This window comes from Schistocerca americana, chromosome 4 (genome assembly GCF_021461395.2).
Source record: "Schistocerca americana isolate TAMUIC-IGC-003095 chromosome 4, iqSchAmer2.1, whole genome shotgun sequence".
NCBI classification, from domain to species: Eukaryota; Metazoa; Arthropoda; class Insecta; order Orthoptera; family Acrididae; genus Schistocerca; species Schistocerca americana.
In genome coordinates this window covers 303,680,632-303,703,484 of record NC_060122.1, presented here as the reverse complement: position 1 = coordinate 303,703,484, position 22,853 = coordinate 303,680,632, and the positions used below count along the sequence as shown (strand labels likewise).

Here is a 22,853-nt window from a genome sequence, read left to right as displayed (position 1 = left end):
GCTAACAAAGGTCACTTGTCAAACTTAGAAATTGAAGAACTCTTAAACAATGGCTCAGAACTTGACTATCTTTCGGACAGCATCGGCGATTTTTCAGAAGATGACGAAGACTCACTTGAACTGGAGAGAGAAACCTGTGCTGCTGATATAAATGATGGTAGTGAGTATGAAGAAGCTAATGCACAAGTTTCTATTAGTCAGGTTTGTCATTCAGTTCAGCAGCCTGCCCTCCATAATGAGTGGCATCATTTTGATGCACTCCCTGAATTACCTCTGTTTGAAGAAACGCGTGGAATTCAGGTTCCTGTTGATACATTAGCAGAACTAGACAGTTTGTTGCAATTTTTTGATCACAGCATGTTTCTGAATGTAAAGCCAGAGACAAACATATATGCTACTGATACTATTTTTGAATTTCACCAGCAGAACAGAAGCAAACCAAAATCTTAATGGAAGAAATTGAGAGCAGTGAGGATACATGAAGTATATCAATTTTTGCAATCGTTTTGCACGTGTGCATTGCAAAGAAACCTAAACTTAGGGATTATTGTCTGAAGACCCTGTGCTTGCTTCACTATTTGCTTCTCCATGTCACGAGACATATTTTTGCCATATTCAGGATGCTGCGTGTGAACAATGTGCTATGGATACCTCAACAAGAACCAGGCCATGACCTTCTGCATAAAATAAGACCTGTTTGGAATCTTTTCACAGAAAGATGCAGAAAAGTCCTTTATCCATCATGAAACCTGACAGTGGATGTAGCAATATGTTCTTTTTGAGGAAGAATTGGATTCCGTGTTTAGATGAAAGACAAACCAGAGAAATACGGGATAAAACTGTATGTTGTAAGTGATGCTCAAACAGGTTACATGTGCTATACTGAAGTTTATACTGGACAAAAAGGAAATTTTGACAATTCTGTCAAATCCCTACTGCTGAGGCTATGCTCCTCTTACTTGGGAAAAGGACATGTGGTATACATGGACAGATTTTATACAAGTTCTGCAGTCCTTGAAGAACTGTGATGAAGAACAAGATACGTTTGCCCTGAGACCTAATAAATCAAAAACTGAAGAAAGGAGAAATGACATTTCATTGCAAAGGACACCTTTTCTACTTGAAATGGAAAGACAAACGTGATGTACACATGTCATCAACACAGCATAAGATGACTACTTCGCATGTCAGTGTAAAATCCAGGAGTGGATATGCTGAGGTAGTAAAGCCAGACATATTGGACTACTACTTGTCTAAAACAGGTGTTGACAGAGGAGGCTAGCTGACGAGTTACTGTCCTTCCAACAAAAGACTGTAAAATCGTGGAAAAAGATTTTCTTCCATATTTTTGAGGGCAGTTTTGAATGTCAACATTATTAACAATATCAAAAAATTGTGCATTAGCAGATTTTATCTGTATCTGTAAATCAATTGGTTCAAAAAGGGGGGGTAGAACTAAATAAAGACACTCATTCTGCATCTGGAGTTGCAAGTACAAACAGATTCACAGCACGTCATTTTCCTGAGAAACTGCCACCAACAGAAAAGAAAACAAACTCGGCTAGAAGATGCAAGGTCTGTTGAGAACAAGGGAAAGCTGTAGCAAAGGTATCGAGGAAAGAGACTAGATACTACTGTAGGCCATGTAACACAGGCCTTTGTGTTCCCCAGTGTTTTGAAAGATTTCATATCTTAATGAAGTCCTCTATTTTGTAAAAATGAGAGAGAAAACATTTCACAGTAATACACTTTACCTATAAATGACACATTTAGTATTTCCTGCTGACAAGTGATTTTAAATCAATAGCCTACCATTCTCTATGACCTGACTTAAGAAAATTTTGAAAAACAGTATCTTTAGATCATACCTACAAACCCCTGTATAATTTATTTGTGCTAAACGTGTACATATTCATAAAGAGGAAGGATGGAAGATTAAGCTGATATACTGCCTAAAGAGGTAAGTGAATTAGTAAATTTTCTCAGGATCCGGGTATTCACTGGATTGCCGACCCGTTAGGCTCCAATGTGTTAAGAGCTGGTTCACTGCTTTCTGTGGTGTTAGTGCCTTTCTTGACACGTAATTCTTATTTTTGGAGCAGGCTGACATCTCCTATTTATCAATGTGTGCATGTAGTTTTATATATTTATGCTGTTACTTTACATTTGAAAACTTTCTTGGCACAAATAATTTATATGCTCTCTCTGGTAGGATGCCCTCATGACCACTATAGTGGTTGCTTGAAACACATCCACTATTGTCACTGTCCTTGGCTTATCTTCAGCAATTATGTATGGGTACTTTTAAAAAAAAAAAATGGTCCCATTTAACTTTTTTGATTAAAGTTTGACTATATGTTTACATGAAAATATGGGTTTAAATTGATTACTAGTATATGAGAGACTCTACTCATTACAGAATCTTCAGTCAGTGTTGTACTCTGTAACTCTTAACCTTTTTTTAATATTAAATAATAATTTTTAACCACAACAAAGCTTCTTGCAAGCCAAGAAACCCAACATCTAACTTAATCCCATTATATATAACTTTATGAGTGTTAAGCAGTGTGCTAGCTGATTTTTACTAGAATGCTGTTTAATACATCACATCACTAGTTACATTCCTACTGTTGTTGGAATATATTCTTGAGGAGTAATACTGAGAACAGATGACTCTGGGGGGAGCTGGATAGGCCAGACAACTACTTACATTATTTATTGCTTTGGAGCCTGGAAGGAAGCTGGATTGATTAGGGTTTAATATCCATTGCTCGAGCCTTGAGACAAATACAGATAAATCAATGAGACTGAATGATGTACGAAAGTGTGTAAAAAGCAAGACAAGTAAACACACAATTTTTAAACAGAAAAAAAAATTGGCTATTGGAAGTACAGGAAGCAGTTGTTGTGGTGGGTTCTTAATTATGCAGTTAAGCGTGACATCATAAACATCAACAGGAATAGTATTTTAATTTTTTGAAGCTATATGAAAGCTCTGGATATCATGTTTTGATAATTCTGTATAACTCTGGAAGTCCCTTACAATACCTATGTGAGTTGGACTAATAAACTACCCTTCAGATGATTGCAACATATTTACATCTGAATTATACAGTACTACGAAAATTGAGTGTAAACACAGCAGCAATGTATGCACAGTTTACTGTACTTTGCCTTTATTATGATGATTTTTCTGAGATTTGTTGACAACACAGTGCAGCCTGGAGAAGAATCATATTAATATTATTCAACCATCAGCATAGCACAAACAACATGGTAATCATCATAATGTTAAAAACGTTACTACTTTCAGATAGCTGTTGGAATACTACTTTCACAACATACTTTTATGTAGCTGATTTATTAAGTTTGTATCTATTGTTTGATATTATTTATGCTACACTGATCTTCTGTAATGAACAAACGATGCAGTGCCCTCAAACTTTTTCTTCTGAAAAGAAAAGAAGAGAAAAGAGAAAAGAAGATGAAAGAGAAAAGAGAAAAGAAAAGAAAACTTAAGTTTTAATTTGTCTATGAAAACAGTCACTGCTCTATTGTGCAAGGTCACATAGACTGCAGATCTATCTTATTTTTGTAATCATTCTTTACAACTGTTACACCTTCTTTATCATCATCTTATAGAAGCTCAACGAATGCTGCCTGGAGCAAACACTTTCACCTGCAAAAGAAAGAGAATACGGTTTAACATTATATTTAAAAAAGAAGCGTTAGTTAATGGTAAGGTCTTTGTTAGTCTTTCCTTGTCTCAGTGCTTTTGCCACATGTAAGTGGACAACAAAAAGGAAAGGAAATGTTCTTTACTTTAGACAGATATTTGTAAATTTACAGAAAATAAAAAGTTATATAAAAACTTTAATGATCAGAGGAGAATGTATATACACCATGGACTTATACCCAACATCAATGTGCCAAGGAGATAACTTGGTGACATTAGTATGTGTAAGCAGTCACCTTCCACGTAGTTACCATGAGAGAACTAGTTTCATCCCAACCTGGGAATGTGGTCAAATATCCATAAAATTCAATGACACTGGAGTTGGAAAATGAGGAGAAACAACTGCACAAGTCCTTCAGAGATATTTAAAGGTATCATTTCATTAAGAAAGAACTAATAGGTGTGAAGGCCAGGATAGTGTCTTGCAACAGCACTAAGAATGTTGTCTCCTGAAAGTAAGTTAAGCTTTTGTTACCATTTTTACTGCCCTTCTCTGTATGCACTTCTCCTTTTATAATCTTAACTGATATGTCCCCTATATCTAAGCAGTATTCAAGAATGGCTTGTATAAGTATTTTGTTCACAGTGATTTTCATTGAGACTCATTAACCCTGCAGTCTAAGGTTTCACAAAGCCAGGCTGGAATAATGGCAATATTGTGAAAGTGGTAGATTGCTACAGACCATGTAGAGGAGATGTTTAGTCACCGACAGGTACAACACAAGAACTGTTATACATTTGAACTTTCAGACAAAAGGCCATTTTTAAAGCAGAAAACACACACACACACACACACACACACACACACACACACACACACACATTGTGTTTTCTACTTTATAAGACCTTTTGCCTGAGAACTCATGAATAGAGTTTCATTACTGATACTTTTAGAATCCTCACTTATTTTCATGATAAGACTATTTTGCTCCAGGCAGATCACAATGTTTGAACTCTGGATATGTTGACGGTTTCTGCTAAAAATGGAAATGATATAGAACATTAGTTCTGCGGATCAATTCTGTTTCTTTTTTTTTTGTTGTTGTTGTTGTTGTTGTTGTTGATGATGATGAGTGTGACATTTGTTCTTTTCAAAAGTGGGAAGCATACATCTGCAGAAGGGATGTGTAGTAAATTATGATGATATAATCGAGAGTGAAGCTAACTTACTTGCAAATTCTATATAGAATCTGGGAGTGACTCAATAAGGCCAGGGAACCTTATTAAATTTTAACTATTTAATCATCTTTACTATGCCACTCATCCACACTAATAGTACAGCTATTAAATGATGGCAATATTGCTTAATTTTTCTTAATGAAGAAACATCTGCAGACAGAATTCAACATTTCTGCTTTTGTTGTACTACTTTTTATTTTGGTTCCTGTCTCATTCACAAGTGTTTAGACACTGATGTTTGTGCCACTGACAGACTTAACTTATGTCTAAAATTTCATACAGTTTTGAGATAGGTACTATGATACAGTGCAAAGGTACAGAGGGTTATAATCTAACATGGGTCACACATTATGAAAAATGTGACAGCACATACTACTTTCATCTTGTCACCTAAATTCATGGCAGATCAGCTGGCATGAATGAAATACACTTTGTTATAATGTTGCTTGGTACTCTCACTCCAGATAATACATAACCTAGTGGTGACTCCATGTCACATACATTCATCTGTAGTGTCACTTCCCTAAATTGTCAGGTATCCTAGTACTCAGCAAAACGAAATAACCTTCCTACACGTCTGTAGGTTAATACAGGAGTGCTGTGTTGCCTAAACTTGTGTATCTACTAAGTTCATACCATCGATAATCAGTAAGTGCATTTCAAATCCACTTACTGAGTCTGAGAGTTTTTCTAGAATTTTGGAGAAGGAACTTAACTGTGACACGGATTGGTAGTTTCATATTTTTTTCAGAAGAACCTTTTTCAGCAGTAGTGAAGCTTTTGCTATTTTAAAAATATCTGGAAATACACCATTTTTTAAAGAGAGGTTGAAAATTTTTTCCATGGGGTTTGCTACGTGGTGAGCACATGCTTTTAATATGAAATTAGGTACTTCATCAAGACCACTTGACATTTTATTGCTTAATGATTTAATTTTACTTATAATTTCATTGGGGTTATGTTCCATAAACATACATAGAAGCAGTCGAGATCACTGACTTGCTGGAGAAACTTGGGACTGGTCCTTGACAGTGTACTTGAATGAGGTCTTCAACTAGTGAAGTGAAGTATTCACTGAATTTTCCCACAACTGAATTTGGGTCTGTGGCTTTTGAGCCTTCTAGTGTTATGATACATTCTTTTTCTTTGGCGCTGAACCACAAGTTTCTTTCTTTATAACTCTCCGTGTGGATCTCACTTTGTTAGATGAGCAAATTGTCATTCTACATAATTTTTGCCTCTTTGACTACTCTACTACAGATTCTTTTGTAGGCTTTTGAATAAAATGCGAATTCTTGGGTTACTTTATATTTCTTACAACAGTACTGCCTCTCACTGGAAATTTGGGATGTACCCTCTGTCATGCACTCCACAGTGGTTTGCAGCATGTAGATATAGAAGGACCATATTCATGATAAATGTTATATGCAACATGTCAGCAAGCATGAAAAACACACACACACACACACACACACACACACACACACACCTATACTATGTTGGCTGAGTGAGCAGTGTCAGTGCTGCATTTTGCTGATAGTTGGTGTTAAGTCAGGTGGGGTGAGTAGAGCGAGAGGGATTCAGGATGGGCAGCTAGCAGCTCTGAAGGTGAAAGGCAGTTTGTTGGCTAGGAATGTGGGAGGGATGAGTGGCAGGTACGTGGGCCAAGCACGTGATGCACGGTTTCCGGAGCCAGTGCGATGCGACACATGCTGGAGTTGATGTGCGGATGTGAACTGGGAGGGGTGAGAGGATGGAGGAAGGGGAACCTGTTGGTTGGAGGGTATGGTTTACCAGAGACTGAGGTCAGAATGATTACGGGAGCAAAGGATGTGTTGCAAGGATAGCTCCCATTTGTGTAGTTCAGAGAAACTGGTGGTGGAGGGAAGATCCAGATGGCCAGGGTTGTGAAGCCACTACTGAAACTGAGTATGTTATGCCCAGGTGCATGCCGTGCCACCAGGTAGTCAACTTAGTCCTTGACAACAATTTGGCAGTGCACATTTGTCCAGTGGACATCTGGTTGAGTAGTCATGCCGATGCAAAAAACTTCACTGTTTGTGGCAGTGTTGGTAAATGACATAGCTGGCTGCTTTCAGAGATGTCCCAGCCTCTGGTGGAGTAGGACTGGAGCAGCAAGTGCTGGCTGCCTGGATTGGGCAAGTCTTGTACCTTGGTCTCTCACAAGGATATGATCCCTGTGGCAAAGACCTGGGAGTGGGAGTGGTATAGAGATGGTGTAGGTTGGGTGGGTGACTGCCTTTGTGGGAGAGGGGGAAGGATCTTGGATAGAATGTCCACCATTTCAAGGCATGATGAGAAATAATCAAAGCTAGGATGAAGAATATAGTTCAGTTATTCTAGTCCAGGGTAATACTGGCTGACAAGGGATGCACACCTTCGTACCTTATTCTTGAGGTAGTGGGTCAACTGGGGGTGTGTGGGATATAGCATGGGAAATCTTTTTGTGGACTAGATTTGGGGGGTAATGTCTGTATGTGAAGGCCTTTGTGGGCAAGGAAGTTCTCATTACTGTACATGCATCATCTATGGGTGGCTAGGCTGTATGGGAAGGATTTTTTGGTGTGAAAGGAATGGCAGTTGTCGAAATGCAGGTGCTGTTGGTAGTTAGAGGGTTTAATGTGGACAGAGGTGTGCACAGAGCCATGAGAGAGGTTGAGGTCAAGGTTGATGTCAATGCAAAGGAACATGGCACATTTGATTGAGGATGACCAGTTGAAGTGAATGGGAGGGAAGGTACTGATGTTGTGAAGTAATGAGGATAGGGCGTCTTGGCCGTGAGCCCAGGTCATGATGACATCATCGATGTACCTGAACTAAACTAGCAGTTGGGAGCTTCGGGAAGCTAGGAAGGTTTCCTCTAGATGGCCCATGGCTTTGCTGTGGATCTGTTTGTATACCTTCCCTTCAAAGGAGTTGTGAGTCAGGATATAGTTAGTAAGGTGCATTTTGTTACATATTTCATTATTTAATGTGTAATCTATTTTATCTACATTCAATAGTTTTTCATGCAATTTTCAATGTAATAATTCCTCTTGCCTTAGTCCTAAATCAAACATTAACAACTGCCATCTTTGGAAACAAACTGTGATACCCTGCACATGTACTAGTTCAAAATCTTTGATCCTACAAAAATTTCACACACACAGATATTTATCTTTCTATATGATGATGGTATAACAGTAAAAAACTGGTTCATAGAAGAAAATAATAACTGTTGTAAAATATTACAAAAGTTTGATGTGTTGTCATTCATAATGTTTAAAACATTCAGGACAGCAATCAATTCAATTGTTTTTCACATTTTTATGTAAATTTTGCCATTGTTTGCATAGGGGTATAGGGGGGGGGGGGGGGGGAGGCAGGGAGTGGTATTTCAGGAGGCATGATCACGATATACACAAGTTTTAAATCAGAGTACCAGTCAGTGCACATACACAAATAATCAGCCACACCCATCCTGTTGGTGAGCACTCTATGCAACAGAACATTAATAACTATGATATTTGTTTCACGTAGATCACTCCAATTAGGGTCAGAGTGTATGAAGTCCAAGGCCAGGCCCCTAAGTATTTGACCACCACATTGATGGATGTAGTCCCTGAGCCAGACACGGTTCCTACTTTACCCTGGGTGGCTGTTTTTGTTAACATAAGATTTCATAGGCTGTTTATTACCAAGCCTCCTGCTGCTGCCCCAGCATCTGGGGATGCCAGCTGCACGAATGTATGGTGTGCAGATCATGGTAATCGCAGCTGCAGTCATAGGCATGTGCATCCACACAGTCATGTGTACATGTGACACTGCTCCTGTATTCCTCCACAATGGGTACTTAGGTCACCATTGAGCCCCTTGACAGCCAGTTCCACTCCAGACCAACCGTCAACTCCTGTGAGTCTACACTTCGGGCAACAATGCCTGCCGCTGCTTCTGCACGACAGACAGCATCACCTCACATCTTTGTAGGATCATCAGCTGCTCCCGCACCTGGACTTGTGTCTTGATGGCCCACAAGCTCAAAGTCTCATGGTGCAGTGTCACTGATCATCCATGGTACCTCCTGGCTCATTACCACTTCCAATGATCATGATCCTTGCCATAGTGGGCACCCATTACACAGCATCAAGTAGGGCTTTTTATGCAGTTGTAGTAAAGTGTGGAATGCTGTCCTCTGAAGCTGTACTGAGTTTAGTTCAAGGTTAATAAACAAACAGTTGTTATTGCAATGTGTGAGTTTAGAGTCCATCAGTCACACCCCTCAGCTAAGGTTACTTCATTGTCACTTTGCAACACCCTTAATGTTACAATGAAACATCCTGCAGGTTAAAATTATGTGCCAATCAAACTTGCACATTTATGTCCTGGGACACAATTTTATTTTGTCATGAAGTTTCAAGCCATCTGCCTGATCTTAATGCACATTTATCTATCTTCCTCTTTTCCTCGGTGTTCTTTGTTACCTATCAGTCAATAAAAGGGATACATTCTGCCTTTTCCAAATTTCCTTTCTGTTATTATATGCAATATGTTTACCTATTTCCTCTCTCTTCATCTCTTTCCTTGCCATTAGTATTGTATGTGCACATATCAAAATTAAAGGTAAAAAAGATGATTGTGTTCAGTGATCAACTTGCATCTCTGGTACAGTATGCATACATCTACACAGATCCTCTGTAAATCAAACTTAAGTACCTGGCAGAGGGTTCATCGAACCACTTTCACAATAATTCTCTATTATTCCACTCTCGAACAAAGTGTGGAACAAACAAACACCTTTATCTTTCCGTACGAGGTCTCATTTCCTTTATTTTATTACGATGATCATTTTTCCCTATATCAGCTAGCATCATGAAAATATTTCTGCATTTGGAGTAAAAAGTTGGTGATTTAAATTTAGTGAGAAGATCACGCTGTAATCAGAATTGCCTACGTGTAAATGATGTCCACATCAAATCCTGTATCACGTCCATGAAACTCTCTCCCCTTTTCTCAATAATACAAAATATGCTGCCCTTCTCAAAGTACTCCTTTAACTATATCAGATAAGGATCCCATACCGCACAGCAGTACTTCGAAAGAGGACGGCCAAGCATAGTGTAGGCAGTCCCCTTAGTAGTAGATATGTTGCATCTTCCAAGCATTCTGCCAATAAAATGCAGTCTTTCGTTCACCTTATAATGGGACATTTTCCTTTAGCGTTACTTTTCCTCAACAGTAGTTGTCAATAACAGTATTATTTTTTGAATTTTGGGCAAGTCAATATTATTCAGTTCCTTTTCTGAAAACTTTCATATAATTTTATACACAGTATGTTATATTTCAAGCTAAAATTTATGAAAAGGAATTACTTTATAAAATATTTTAGTCCCGATGTTATAATCGATAAGTACTAGTTCTAAATGTGCAGTTAAAATTATTTTTTTAGTAACATTTAGAATTATGAATTACTGGCACACTTAAAATTTCTATTATTAATTAAACAATCCTGTACTGTTTACTATATTTATTTCTGGATTCATTTATGAAATAATAATCAAAATTAATAGTTTTAGAGAACTTAGTAGAAATTTATTTGTTAAAACAGTTTGTAAACCCTTTGGAATATTCTTATTTCCGCAGAGTGAGAGAGTCGTAAGCATGCCTCTGATGCGATTGGACGTATTTTTGTGCGAACAATGTAATTTTAGCTTCGTTAATGTGAAAAATCAAAATACTGTATGATATACTAATATGTGAAATAATATATTTACATGAAAAAAAAAAAAAAAAATGCTGCGACAACAATCTTCTGATTTATTTAGTTCAAACCAACTATGAGGACCTTACGTGAGATTTTTTAGCTTCAAGAATCAGACCCCGAAACAAGAACAAATGGAGTCACCTCAACATGACAAGCTAAGTAAACTAGAAAGTTTATTGTCATCTTTGCTCCCCTCATTGCTTAATATGGACAATAGATGGAAGTAGAAAGGAGGGGGGAGATTACAACCTTCCCACAACATTTTCTATGTATTATTTCCAATTTAAGTTGTTCATAATTGTAGTTCCTAGGCATTTAGTTGAATTTAAGGCCTTCAGATTTGACTGATTTTTCATGTAACCAAAGTTTAACGAACTCCTTTTAGGACTCATGTGGATACCACACACTTTTAATTATTTCTCTTTTTTGCTCTGTGAGATACTGAGTTAAAAGTCCCATGAAAATAAACTTGGACATTGTAAATAAATCAGGGTATGTAATTTTTTTCCCTTAGTTTCAGTGTAGGTTTTAGTTCCACAATATAAGATACCACATTCATAAACAGTGATCACATTCCAACACATAAAAATTGGCTGTTCAGAAAGTGACGCTCAAACCCCCCCCCCCCCCCCCCCCCCACACACACACACACACACTCACACACTGTGGCTCTGTAATTCTAACCATGGCAGACTCTCCTTAAACGACACGTACCTTTCGTTGTGGCACAACGATGTACAGCTTGTCCACGATAAGTTGACAATTCATGTGGCGGCTATTGAGAACAGTAGGTGGAATGCATTACCCCCACATTAGGATGACTGAGGGGAGAGAAGTGGTGAGGAGAAGGCAGTGTCAGCTGTTTCCCACAGGACTGGCAACATTACCCATAACAATACCTACAGTACTACTTTGTGTCTAGGGGAAGTGTAATGTTGGTAGCACTCTGAGACATATGAATATCTTTCAAACAGTGACAATTTTCTCTGCTTTTGGCAGCATCAGTAAAATCATCATGTTAGTGTGGACAAGCTGTACATTAACATCGTTGTGTTAAGTAAACAGAGTACAACATATTTTGCAGACTGAAGATGCCTAAACAATCACAAAAACCTCCAAAAATGAAATCTGTTAAACGCTGGAATTAAAGTCATAAGTGAGTTTCATAAAACTTCAACAATGTAATATCATACCTGCCTGTCCATAAGTCTGAAATGGAATGTCTGTGGGGTATCATTTGGTCGTTGTAGATGTCGTATAATTAATGTTCCTGAAACATCAGCACTCACACCAGTACTTAGAGGCAATACTGAAACTGCTGTATCTGATGAATGAATCAGGGCAGCTGCTAGAAGAGATGACAGTGTGTCTGCACCTGCAGCATGTGTGAGAACTGCCATGGATGCCAATTTTAGAGTACGAAGACGGCTCAAGAAACTTATTACTTGCTGCAAATCCCAGCCGACATCAAGCAGCACACTTACATCATCCAATATTAGGCTCAAGTGAGATATACCAGAAACTTGTGCCGCTGAAATGACCTTAATTACCTGTGAAGAAAAATACATGACTTCAGAACTAACTAAAAAAAATTATGATATGTTACCAATATCAATACCAATGTAAACAGAGTACCAGTGATCTTAAAAAGCAAAATCAATTTGAATGAAACTCATTTACGGGTCCAGTTTCTTTATTCTGTAATTTCTTGACTTAATGCTTATATGTCCTATGCTGTACCACAATTCCTGTAGTTAAAATGCTCCAAGTAAATAATGAGAATTTTCAGGATGCCAATGCAATACTGAAGTGCATTTGTCTGCTACCCACTGTTCAATACAAAAAAAATTATTAACTGTCTCTGTGTTACTGTTATTAGATTTTTCTTCTTCTGGTGAAGAATAACACTATTTGACATGGGTTCTATTTCTGATATTAAAGTATGTGCTTCTAGACCATTTTACCATGGGAAATTCAAATATGTAAACAAAATATCGTTGTCAGGGATACTTTTTATGTAATATGTATATACATGTATATTCACAATTCATGGCAAACACAGAGACGTTATGGAGAAATACGGGTATGATGCCGCATCCAGTAGTGATAGAACATGATAATTTCTTGTGCAACAGCAGGTGGGAAGAATCTGACATCATTAGGTTGCCCCCGCCACACCTATGTCATTAAGACAACCTGAAACATCTCATTAACTCGAATGACGACAGCCGGTCGCTGCCTCGGCAGTAAAGCTTCACGCCTCCTAGGGGCAGGTGCATCGAGTTTACAACAGTGGTGTCAGCCGCAATTTGTGTCAGTCTTAAGGAGTGGGTGTTTTGGCTGACATATTTCCAAGCACGGTTGAATTTTTTAGTTCCTGTGTGTAAACTGATTGAGCCTGGTGCTGAAGGTAAAACGACTGCTTGTTTTTACACATCAGCGTTCCTCTAGTTCCCTACTATTAATTTAATACAAGTGTATTACCAAAGTGGTATTTTTAAATTTGCAGGAATGCCACGTCGTCGTCGATGTCGATATAAGCCGGACAACTTCTGCTACATCTGTGGGAAGTTCACTTTTGCCAGAAATAGGAAGAAAATTTCTTCAGTCATAAAGAAAGCATACAAACATTACTTTGCAGTAGAGGTAGGAGACCAAGATAAAGAATGGGCACCACATTTCTGTTGTGCTACATGTTACTGCAAACTAATTCAGTGGTGCAAAGGTAAAGAGAATGCGGCATTGTTTGCTGTTCCCATGGTGTGGAGGGAGCCTAAGGACCATGTTACTGATTGTTATTTCGGTCTAACAAAAATTCAGGGTTTTACAAACAAAAAGTCGAAGAGGCACATTGTTTACCCAGATCTGCCTTCAGCGAGAAAACCAGTGCAGCATTCCAACAACCTTCCAGTTCCTTCAAGAGCTCGAGGTCAAATTCCGAGTGACAGTGAAATAAGTAGTACTGAAGAAATCACAGATGATGATTCAGTACTGAAGAAATCACAGATGATGATTCTTTATATCACTGCACAAGTGAGTCATCGCCACATTTGTTAACACAGGCAGATTTAAATGATTTAGTACGTGATCTAGGAATAAGTAAACAAAAGACGCAGCTGCTTGGTTCGAGACTACAAGAGTATAATCTACTGCACCAAAGTACTAAAATCAGTGTGTTCAGGCACAGAGAACATGCCTTTATTTCTTATTTTTCAACTGACGAAGCACTGACATTTTGCAATGACGTTGCTGGCCTGATGGAAGTGCTGAACTTCACTTATATTTCACAGGCGTGGAGACTTTTCATAGATGCATCGAAAACAAGTCTGAAGGGTGTTTTGCTCCATAACGGAAATAAAATACCCTCTGTTCCAGTAGCTTACGCTAGTTTGACAAAAGAGAATTACAAATTCGTACAAAGGATGCTAAATTCATTAAAATACAATGAACACAAATGGAAAATATGTGCAGATTTCAAGGTAATTGCTATGGTACTGGGAATGCAACAAGGCTACACAAAGTATGCCTGTTTTCTTTGTGAGTGGGATAATCGAGACCGAAATTCTCACTACGTGAAAAGGAAATGGCCTAGGCAAAGATGGAAAGTTGACGAAAAGAATGTACAACGTGAAAGTCTGGTAGCTCCTGAATATATACTACTTCCACTGCTTCACATCAAACTTTGCCCGATGAAAAAATTCGTGAAGGCCATGGATCCAACAGGCTGTGGGTTTGCATATCTAGCTACCAAATTCCCCCATCTTTCAGCTGCAAAAATAAAGGAAGATGTATTTGTGGGCCCACAAATCAGGGAGCTGCAGAAAGATGCATATTTTGAAGCATGTTTAACTGTGATAAAGAAAAAACCGTGTGGGACTGTTTCAAGATGGTGTCGGAAAACTTCCTCAGAAGAAGAAGAGCTACTAACTACAAAGCAATGGTGAAGGATATGATCAAAGCAAATCAGGATTTGGGGTGCAATATGTCTTTGAAGGTACATATGATGGACTCTCATCTGGACTACTTCACAGAGAGTTGTAGTGACGTATCGGATGAACAAAGGGAAAGATTCCATAACGACATTTCTACCATAGAAAGGCGCTATGAAGGGAAGTGGGTACCTTCTATGTTAGCAGATTATTGCTGGAATATCATTCGAGAGAAGAAAGATTCACAATACAAGAGAAAAAAGTGATGTGCATTACAAGGCAGTGCCTCATTGTTTGTCAATTTTCTGTAATTTCTCATGTCAAATAAATGATTCAAAGTGTATACACAAAGGTTACTGTGTTATATGTTAGATCCCACCCTTCATTAATGTGATGAACGTATAACATCATAAAGATGTGCATTTGTTTGTCGAATTTCACCTCACGTTTGCTGCACTATATCAGAAACTGAAAAGAGAAATAAAATTGCGATTACTCATAAACTATCCCTGACAGAAGAAAACCAAAAACAGTTTTCAATTCAGCTCTCAAAATACAACTAGGATCACAATATTTTTTATCAGAAATAGAAAAAAGTTTTTTTTTTTTGTAGAACAGTATCATTACTCCCATGCACTCTAGAATGTAAAAGGCCTAGAAGGGAAGAAGGAGGCACAATGAAACAAAATGACAGTTCCATGGGTTGAGAGGGTATTAATGTTATTTCAGTAATTACAAAATCAAGTCAGATTTACAAAGAATTTAGCACTTTGCATCCAAAAATTTCTACTATTTCCTCAAAAATTCTGTGTGTTGTTGTATTTCTCTCATCCTCCATTCTTCTTAATTGTCTATGAAGTACCTAGTCTGAAATGTACTTTTGACACATCTTCAATGATGATGATGATGATGATGATGATAAATAATGACAGAAAACATTGTATCCCTAGTAAAATGAACATATAGGAACAGTATGATGTATTTGATACCTGTGAGAAAAGGTCATCAGGAGAGCAACCTGAAATGCTGCCCAGCTGTGAAAGGGCATCAACGAAATATAAAGCTGCATGTGTTTCTGGTTTGGGGACACCAAGACGTGCCAACACATTACGGTGGTGCACTGGGGTATGCATCAAGCACACAAGGCAAACAGCACGATCTCCTGACAGCAAGTCTCGTGCAGCCAGACAGTCCAGTACTGTGCATCCTGATCCATCAGAGCCATGTTTCTCTACTACAGCTGTTAAACATTCAGAAACTTCTGGGCCTAGTACTGCACAGACATCAGCTGACATCTGCAAAGAATGAATACATTTGTCCATAAATCCTCCAAAAATGTGAATGAATTATATTTATAAGAGGTTAATAATATGTAACAATAATAGTCATAAAAAGCACTTTCTCACAAATGAACCTCATAAGGTAGTTACACATTATTTATGTCTTTGGTCTCTGAAATTCTCAGCTTTTATGACTCTTAACTGTCAGGTAACTCAGCAAGTGATAGAACACACAACATCGCAATGAGGCCAAAAACGTTCAAACCACTTACAATAAATCTGTAGTAACAAAATGGTTGTGTTAGATCAAGAGGCATTTTTTGCTGCCTGGAGCAGCATAACACAAGCTTTTAATGATGGTATCAATGAGAGCTGAATATAAGTTGCCTTCCACAGCTAGATTAGATTAGATTAGATTAATACTTGTTCCATAGATCATGAGTACGACACTTCGTAATGATGTGGAATGTGTCAGGTTAATAAAAGATGTCTGTACAATATATTACATTACACAAAATATTGCATGACACTAATGTTTAAGTTAGGTTTTTCCCCCTCCCTTAATTTATATCTAAAAATTCAGCCAATGAGTAGAAGGAGTTGTCATCTAGAAATTCTTTTAATTTATTTTTAAATGTTGGTTGACTATCTGTCAGGCTTTTGATGCTGTTTGGTAGGTGACCAAAGACTTTAGTGGCAGCATAAATTACCCCTTTCTGTGCCAAAGTCAGATTTAACCCTGCATAGTGAAGATCATCCTTTCTCCTGGTGTTATAGCTATGGACACTGCTATTACTTTTGAATTGGGTTGGATTATTAACAACAAATTTCAGAAGTGAATATATATACTGTGAGGATCCCTAGATTGTTAAATAGATGTCTGCAGGATGACCGTGGGTGGGCTCCAGCAATTATTCTGATTACACGTTTTTGAGCAATGAATACTTTTCTACTCAACGATGAATTACCCCAGAATATGATGCCATACGAAAGCAATGAATGAAAGTAGGCATAGTATGCTAACTTACTGAGATTCTTATCACCAAAATTTGCAATAACCCTAATAGCATACTTAGCTGAGCTAAGATGTTTCAGCAGACCATCAATGTGTTGCTTCCAGTTTAACCTCTCATCAATGGACACACCTAAAAATTTTGAAAATTCTACCTTAGCTACAGACTTCTGTTCAAAGTCTATATTTGTTACTGGAGTTGTGCCATTTACTGTATGGAACTTTATATACTGTGTTTTATCAAAATTTAAAGAGAGTCCGTTTGCTGAGAACCACTTAATAATTTTGTGAAAAACATCATTTACAATTACATCACTTAGTTCTTGGTTTTTGATTGTTATTACTATACTTGTATCATCAGCAAAAAGAACTAACTTTGCATCTTCATCAATGTGGAATGGTAAGTCATTAATGTATATCAAGAACAGTAAAGGACCTAAGACCGAACCCTGTGGGACCCCGTACTTGATAGTGAGTTTATTATTTTACTGATTTCAGAGGGAGAGGTTGGTGGAAATACAGTTGTTTCAAAATGCACAGGTATGGCCTCTTCTATTAAAAGCCTTGCCTCTTCTAGTGAAGATCTAGATCCTATTTTCTCCACAACATTTAAAAAATGATTATTGAAAATATTTTCAATTTCTGATTGTTTGTTAGGACACTTGTCATTCAGTTTTATGGCACTAAAGTCTTCCTGTGCTCTTGGTTGCCCTGTTTCTCTTTCAATAATATTCCAAATTGCTTTAATTTTATTATCAGAGTTACTGATCTCAGACATGATACACATGCTTCTGGACTTTTTAATAACTTTTCATAGTACCGCACAATAGTTTTTATAATACTGAACAATTTCGGGGTCAGTACTCCCTCTTGCTGTTAGATACAGTTCTCTTTTACGGTTGCAAGATATTCTTATTCCTTTAGTTAGCCAAGGTTTTTTATGTGTTTTCTTGGAATTATGTTTAACTATTTTCTTGGGAAAACAATTTTCAAATACCCTTAAAAATGTATCGTGAAATAAGTTATATTTCAAGTTTGCATCGGGTTCCATATACACTTCATCCCAGTCTAGCTGCTTTAGGCTTTCCCTAAAGTTTGCAATATTTATATTGTTAATTGAGCGCACTACTTTGAAATTCTGATTTGATATACTGCATGGAGCTATGTCATGTACTGTAACTAGCTGTGCACCATGATCTGAAAGACCATTCTCAACAGGATAAGCATTTATGTCATTAAACTTATCTTGGTCTATAAAAAAGTTATCTATCAATGTCCTGCTGTTCTTTGTTGTCCGAGTAGGAAAATCAATGACGGAACTCAAATTGAAAGAACTGAGTAATACTACAAGGTCATTCTTCCTATTACACTCTTTCAGGGAATCAACATTGAAATCCCCACAAATGATAATTTGCTTCCCCCTGTCTGACAGATAGCACAACAAAGCATCCAAGTTTTCTAGAAATAGCTGGAAATTCCCTGAGGGGGACCTATACACTGTTACAATTATGAAAGTGCCATCATTTAGTTTTAGTTCAGTGGCACATGCTTCCATATGTTGCTCTACACAAAAATTTTTAGTATCTAAATTTTTTACACTGTGGAAGCTTTTGACATATATGGCAAGTCCTCCTCTTATCATATTATCTCTACTTACATGTGCAGCTAACCTTTTGTATATCAGTGACAATGTGATGCTCAGACAGGCATAGTACATCTATTACATTCTCAGTTTCTATATCTTCTAAACAAAGCAGAAGCTCATCAATTTTATTCCTCAATCCCCCAATATTTTGATGAAGTATACTAACATTATTTTTCACTTTACTTTTGTGAGTATCTTGAACTTTTTTAACATCTTTAGTACTTGCCTGGCTGAGTTTCCCACTGGACACTGATCTTACACTAAAAAAGAGTTTCCACCATGAGATGTAGTTCCTCCCCCCCTTTAAATTTCCTGCTATCAGCCCAGCCAGTTTACCCTTCCCTTTCTTGTTGAGGTGTGGGCCATGTCTAGTATAGTTCCACCTACAGAGTGAATCAACAGGAACCACACCAATGTGTGACCCCGCACCAGATCCAAGTAGCCGTTCCAACTCCAAATTAACTCTCCTGACAGAAGAGCTCTAATGAGGCTGGTTGTGGCGCTCCAGAACCGACACAAACCCAACACTGGTATGACTCGATGCTGATGCAATCTTTGCCAGGTCACACTCTATGCTGTACCCCGGATCTCTGTCAATACTGTTGCCTGGCCCACCCACAATAACCATGGTATCTTCCTTAGTAAAGCCTCTACATAGTGAACCTAAATCCTCTGTAACCTGCCCCAGTCCAGCACTAGGTTTGAAAAAACTTGTGACCTGGTATTCTGACCCTAATTCATCCTGCAGAAGTTGGCGCACACCCCTAGCATGCGAACTACCTAGCAACAAGACTTTCTTTCTCTTTGCAGACTTCCCTACCTTCTTATTCAATTTGCTGCTGAAAGCTTGTTGAGCCCTGTCTACATCTACTTCTGTGAGAGGCTCATCAGTTTCTGACTGAGGCAACAGGTCAAACCTATTTTGTACATTAATAACAAAGCTGTCAGAAGAATTTCTTGGCCTGTTCCCCATGCCTGTTGCCACTTCCCACCCCTGTTTACCCTTCTCCCCCTTTAACCTGCCCAGTTCTCGCCTAGCCTCATCTAACTCAGACTGAAGGGCAGTGATTTCCCCCTCCTGTTCCACAATCTTTCTATCTCTACTGCATAGCCTACAGAACCACTGATGAGTCTCGCGCATTTTCCCAATTCCCACGCCACTACAATCGCCCCAACGAAAAAAGTTACTACATCCATCACACCAGACCCCGGAGCTAACGATTCTACGGCACTTTACACTCATGGTACAAATCGATTTTAGTGACAGAAAGACAATTAAGTTACTGGAAAACAATGAAAATACGTGTATGAAAAATTAGGCCTACTCGCGACAATGTAAACAATGGTTCAGAAGTTTATTACTGGAAATTACTTAAGAGATGACGATAGTCTACAGATATAAAGGGGCAGCAAACGTATTCAGCACACTAAACTATCAGTAAATGCACTTAAAATTGCGGTATGAAGTTTAATCTGAAAGCTCAAAAGTTTGGCCTGGCCGTGATATGTAAACAAAACAAACTTTACGTGATTACTGTGAAAATGCGCGAGTAAGACAAAAACTTTTAATGGTACGCTTGAAGAGCACTATAATTAATGTAATAAATTAGTTTAAAGTGTTAGAAACAGTTATTACTACTTAAATTACTTATCTTGTACGGGAGCTGTGACTCAAACGTCCGTATAGCAGGCGCAGGGCTATTGCCATTGGGTAAGAATATTGTGGAGGAAGAGTCCAAGCAACAACATGCCACCTGGGAATGTCCCAGTAATAAGCAAAAAATCAAGTATGGGGTCCAATAGGGCCAGTTCTGGGACCTGTCCTATGTCTGCTGTATGTAAATAACCTGGCTGATAAAATACATGATAGAACCACAGTACTCTTTGTAGATGACACTGGTATTCTAATTAAATCACACAATGAGGAAAATCTGCAGGAGACTGCAAAATTGGTTGTGGATAGTTTATTGCAGTGGTTCAGGACCAATAGGCTCATCATACATTCTGAAAAACTGTGATATTTAACATTCACATCACATAAAACCACCATCCTGCAAATCCTGTCTTCACCATTGAAGGAAAAAATGTCTTAAATGTGAGGCCTACAAAATTTTTAGGCATACATATTAAAGAGGATTTGAAATGGGAGACACACTTTAACAATCTAAATAAAAAAATTGAATACACTTAACATGTAATGTTAGAAGTCTCACTGTAAATACAAACTGTTCATGGTAGTATACAGTCACTCCTGATGTATAGAATAATTTTTGGAGGGAAGTGCTCAATTCATAAAAAAATTTAAAATACAGAAAAAGAATGTCTGAGTGATAAAGAAAGCTAAATGCAAGGATTCCTTAGACCCTATTTCCAAAGTCTTAGAATACTGCCCCTGCCTTGTTTGTATATATACGAAATAGTAGTTTTTAGAAAAGGAAGCAGCTTAAGAAAAGAAAAATCTTCAAATATCCTTGAGTTACACACATATGAAACTAAGCAGAAGCTTACCTACACACAAACACAGCAAGTAAGAACTTATACAAAAGATTACTGCACCATACAGGAATTATATTATACATACCACCTGTCTTCTTACTTAAAAACATGCTGACATGAAATACATTTAACGTAAAGTTGAAACAGTTCTTGCTTGACCACTGTTTCTACTCTGTACCTGAATTTCTGGAACAATATCATAAGTAAACTTCATTTGCAAAATATTGTTAATTATGTATTATGTCACTTTATATATTACTTTGATAATGTTGATCCCATTGTCTCACTTAATAATTACTGCAGTCACATGTGGAAGCAATGTAGTATGTTGATTTACGTTATTACATCATGCAGTCACAATGACTACTGTAATCATAAAGTAATTATATTTACTCCTTGTCATATATCATATGAACAAACAATATACTAAAAGATGATTTCATGAACCAAATAAACAAACATGCTCTACAGGATTCCAGCCCTGAGACTGAGTTGATCCCTTTATTCACCTCTTTCTTGGTTGTTTAAAGTATTCATCCGTCAGACAAACCCATGTGGTCAATTGTTGCTGTCTTGTGGCATAAGATTGTCATCTATTGTTTTACTATAAGATGTACCTAAGTACCATGGATGACATCAATGTAGTCCTATACACCAACAGTTCCATGTGGAAAGATATAAAAGTTTGTGAGCCTACCTAAAGATATGACAAACTATACAAAATTATGCTTTGTGTGAATGCCTCTCTTTCACAGATACTCGATGGATAGTAACAGGTTCCTATTTCTAATCACATCAAAGAATAGCTGCTGTTACTTGGGAAGCTAAATCAAGACTTATTTTTAAATAGGATATTTCCTTCCCTCAATTGATCTGCTGTCCAGTGTACATTTTTGGTTATCAACTGCAAATGCTCCTCCTGATGACCAAGCTGTAATATCTGTGATGACCAATCTGTAATACATACATGGCTGATCATTAGGGCTATGATTTTTATAACAAAAAAATCGCCATAATATGCACAAAAAATGTTATGACCAAAAATTGACACAAATATATGACCTAACAACATTAAAATGAGGTAAAATTTCTGTAGTAAAGTAAATTAGTATGTCAGTTTATGATAATGAACTACTTATTTAAGAATGAAATGTTTATGAGAAGCTAGCTAAACTATGGAATTTGACATTGTTGTAAGCTTTTTATAAATATTATCAGAACATAATTAGTCTATGATGTGTTTTCTTACATCCTCATTTTTATTTCAATTTTTGAGCTCTGAGTTATGATATACAATGAATACCTTGTGAAAATTTTCAAGTAAAAATCATTTCCTATTGTCTCCCAACAAAGCCTTGCACTTTCAAAAACATATTCTATAACAGGTGACACAAGAAGAGTGTATTCGAAATGGACAATATAATTTAACACTAAATCTATATGACTAAGACAGAGTTCTTCCCCAACAAAATCATCGAAATGGAACACAGTGGTTGATAACCTTCTTTTCTTTTAACATCTTTCCCATGTTCTTTTCTCACTTTAAGATGAACAGTTTCTAATTTACTCTCAATTTTTTTCATTTGCTCTACTAGAGGCTCATCTTACTGCTCCAAATCAGTTAAGCCAGCAGTAATAAATGGAAAATTTGATTTTATGTACAAAAGTTTGCCTGAAACTTCAGCATTAGAAAATGGTTCTTGGGCTAGTTCAACTGAAGAGTCTCCACTGCTATCAAACAAATCAATGATGATTTTCATGGCATTAAAAATTGGGTAATAATAGTTGCAGACATCAGTCCAGGACCTCCACCTT

General features: G+C 37.4%; 1 protein-coding gene across 3 annotated transcripts in view; it reads right to left on the bottom strand.

Annotated features, from left to right (window-relative positions):
* Positions 1–3,495: 3,495 nt before the first annotated feature.
* The window catches only part of LOC124613044, a 52,997-nt gene continuing 33,639 nt past the window's right edge, over positions 3,496–22,853 (bottom strand). For all 3 annotated transcript variants that reach the window (XM_047141616.1, XM_047141617.1, XM_047141615.1), the window contains exons 2-4: positions 15,595–15,900; positions 11,870–12,226; positions 3,496–3,679 (exon numbers count right to left, since the gene is read on the bottom strand). In XM_047141616.1, coding sequence (XP_046997572.1) covers positions 3,647–3,679; positions 11,870–12,226; positions 15,595–15,900 — 696 coding nt within the window. In that variant the 3' untranslated portion in view covers positions 3,496–3,646. The remainder of the gene's footprint in view (positions 3,680–11,869; positions 12,227–15,594; positions 15,901–22,853) is intronic.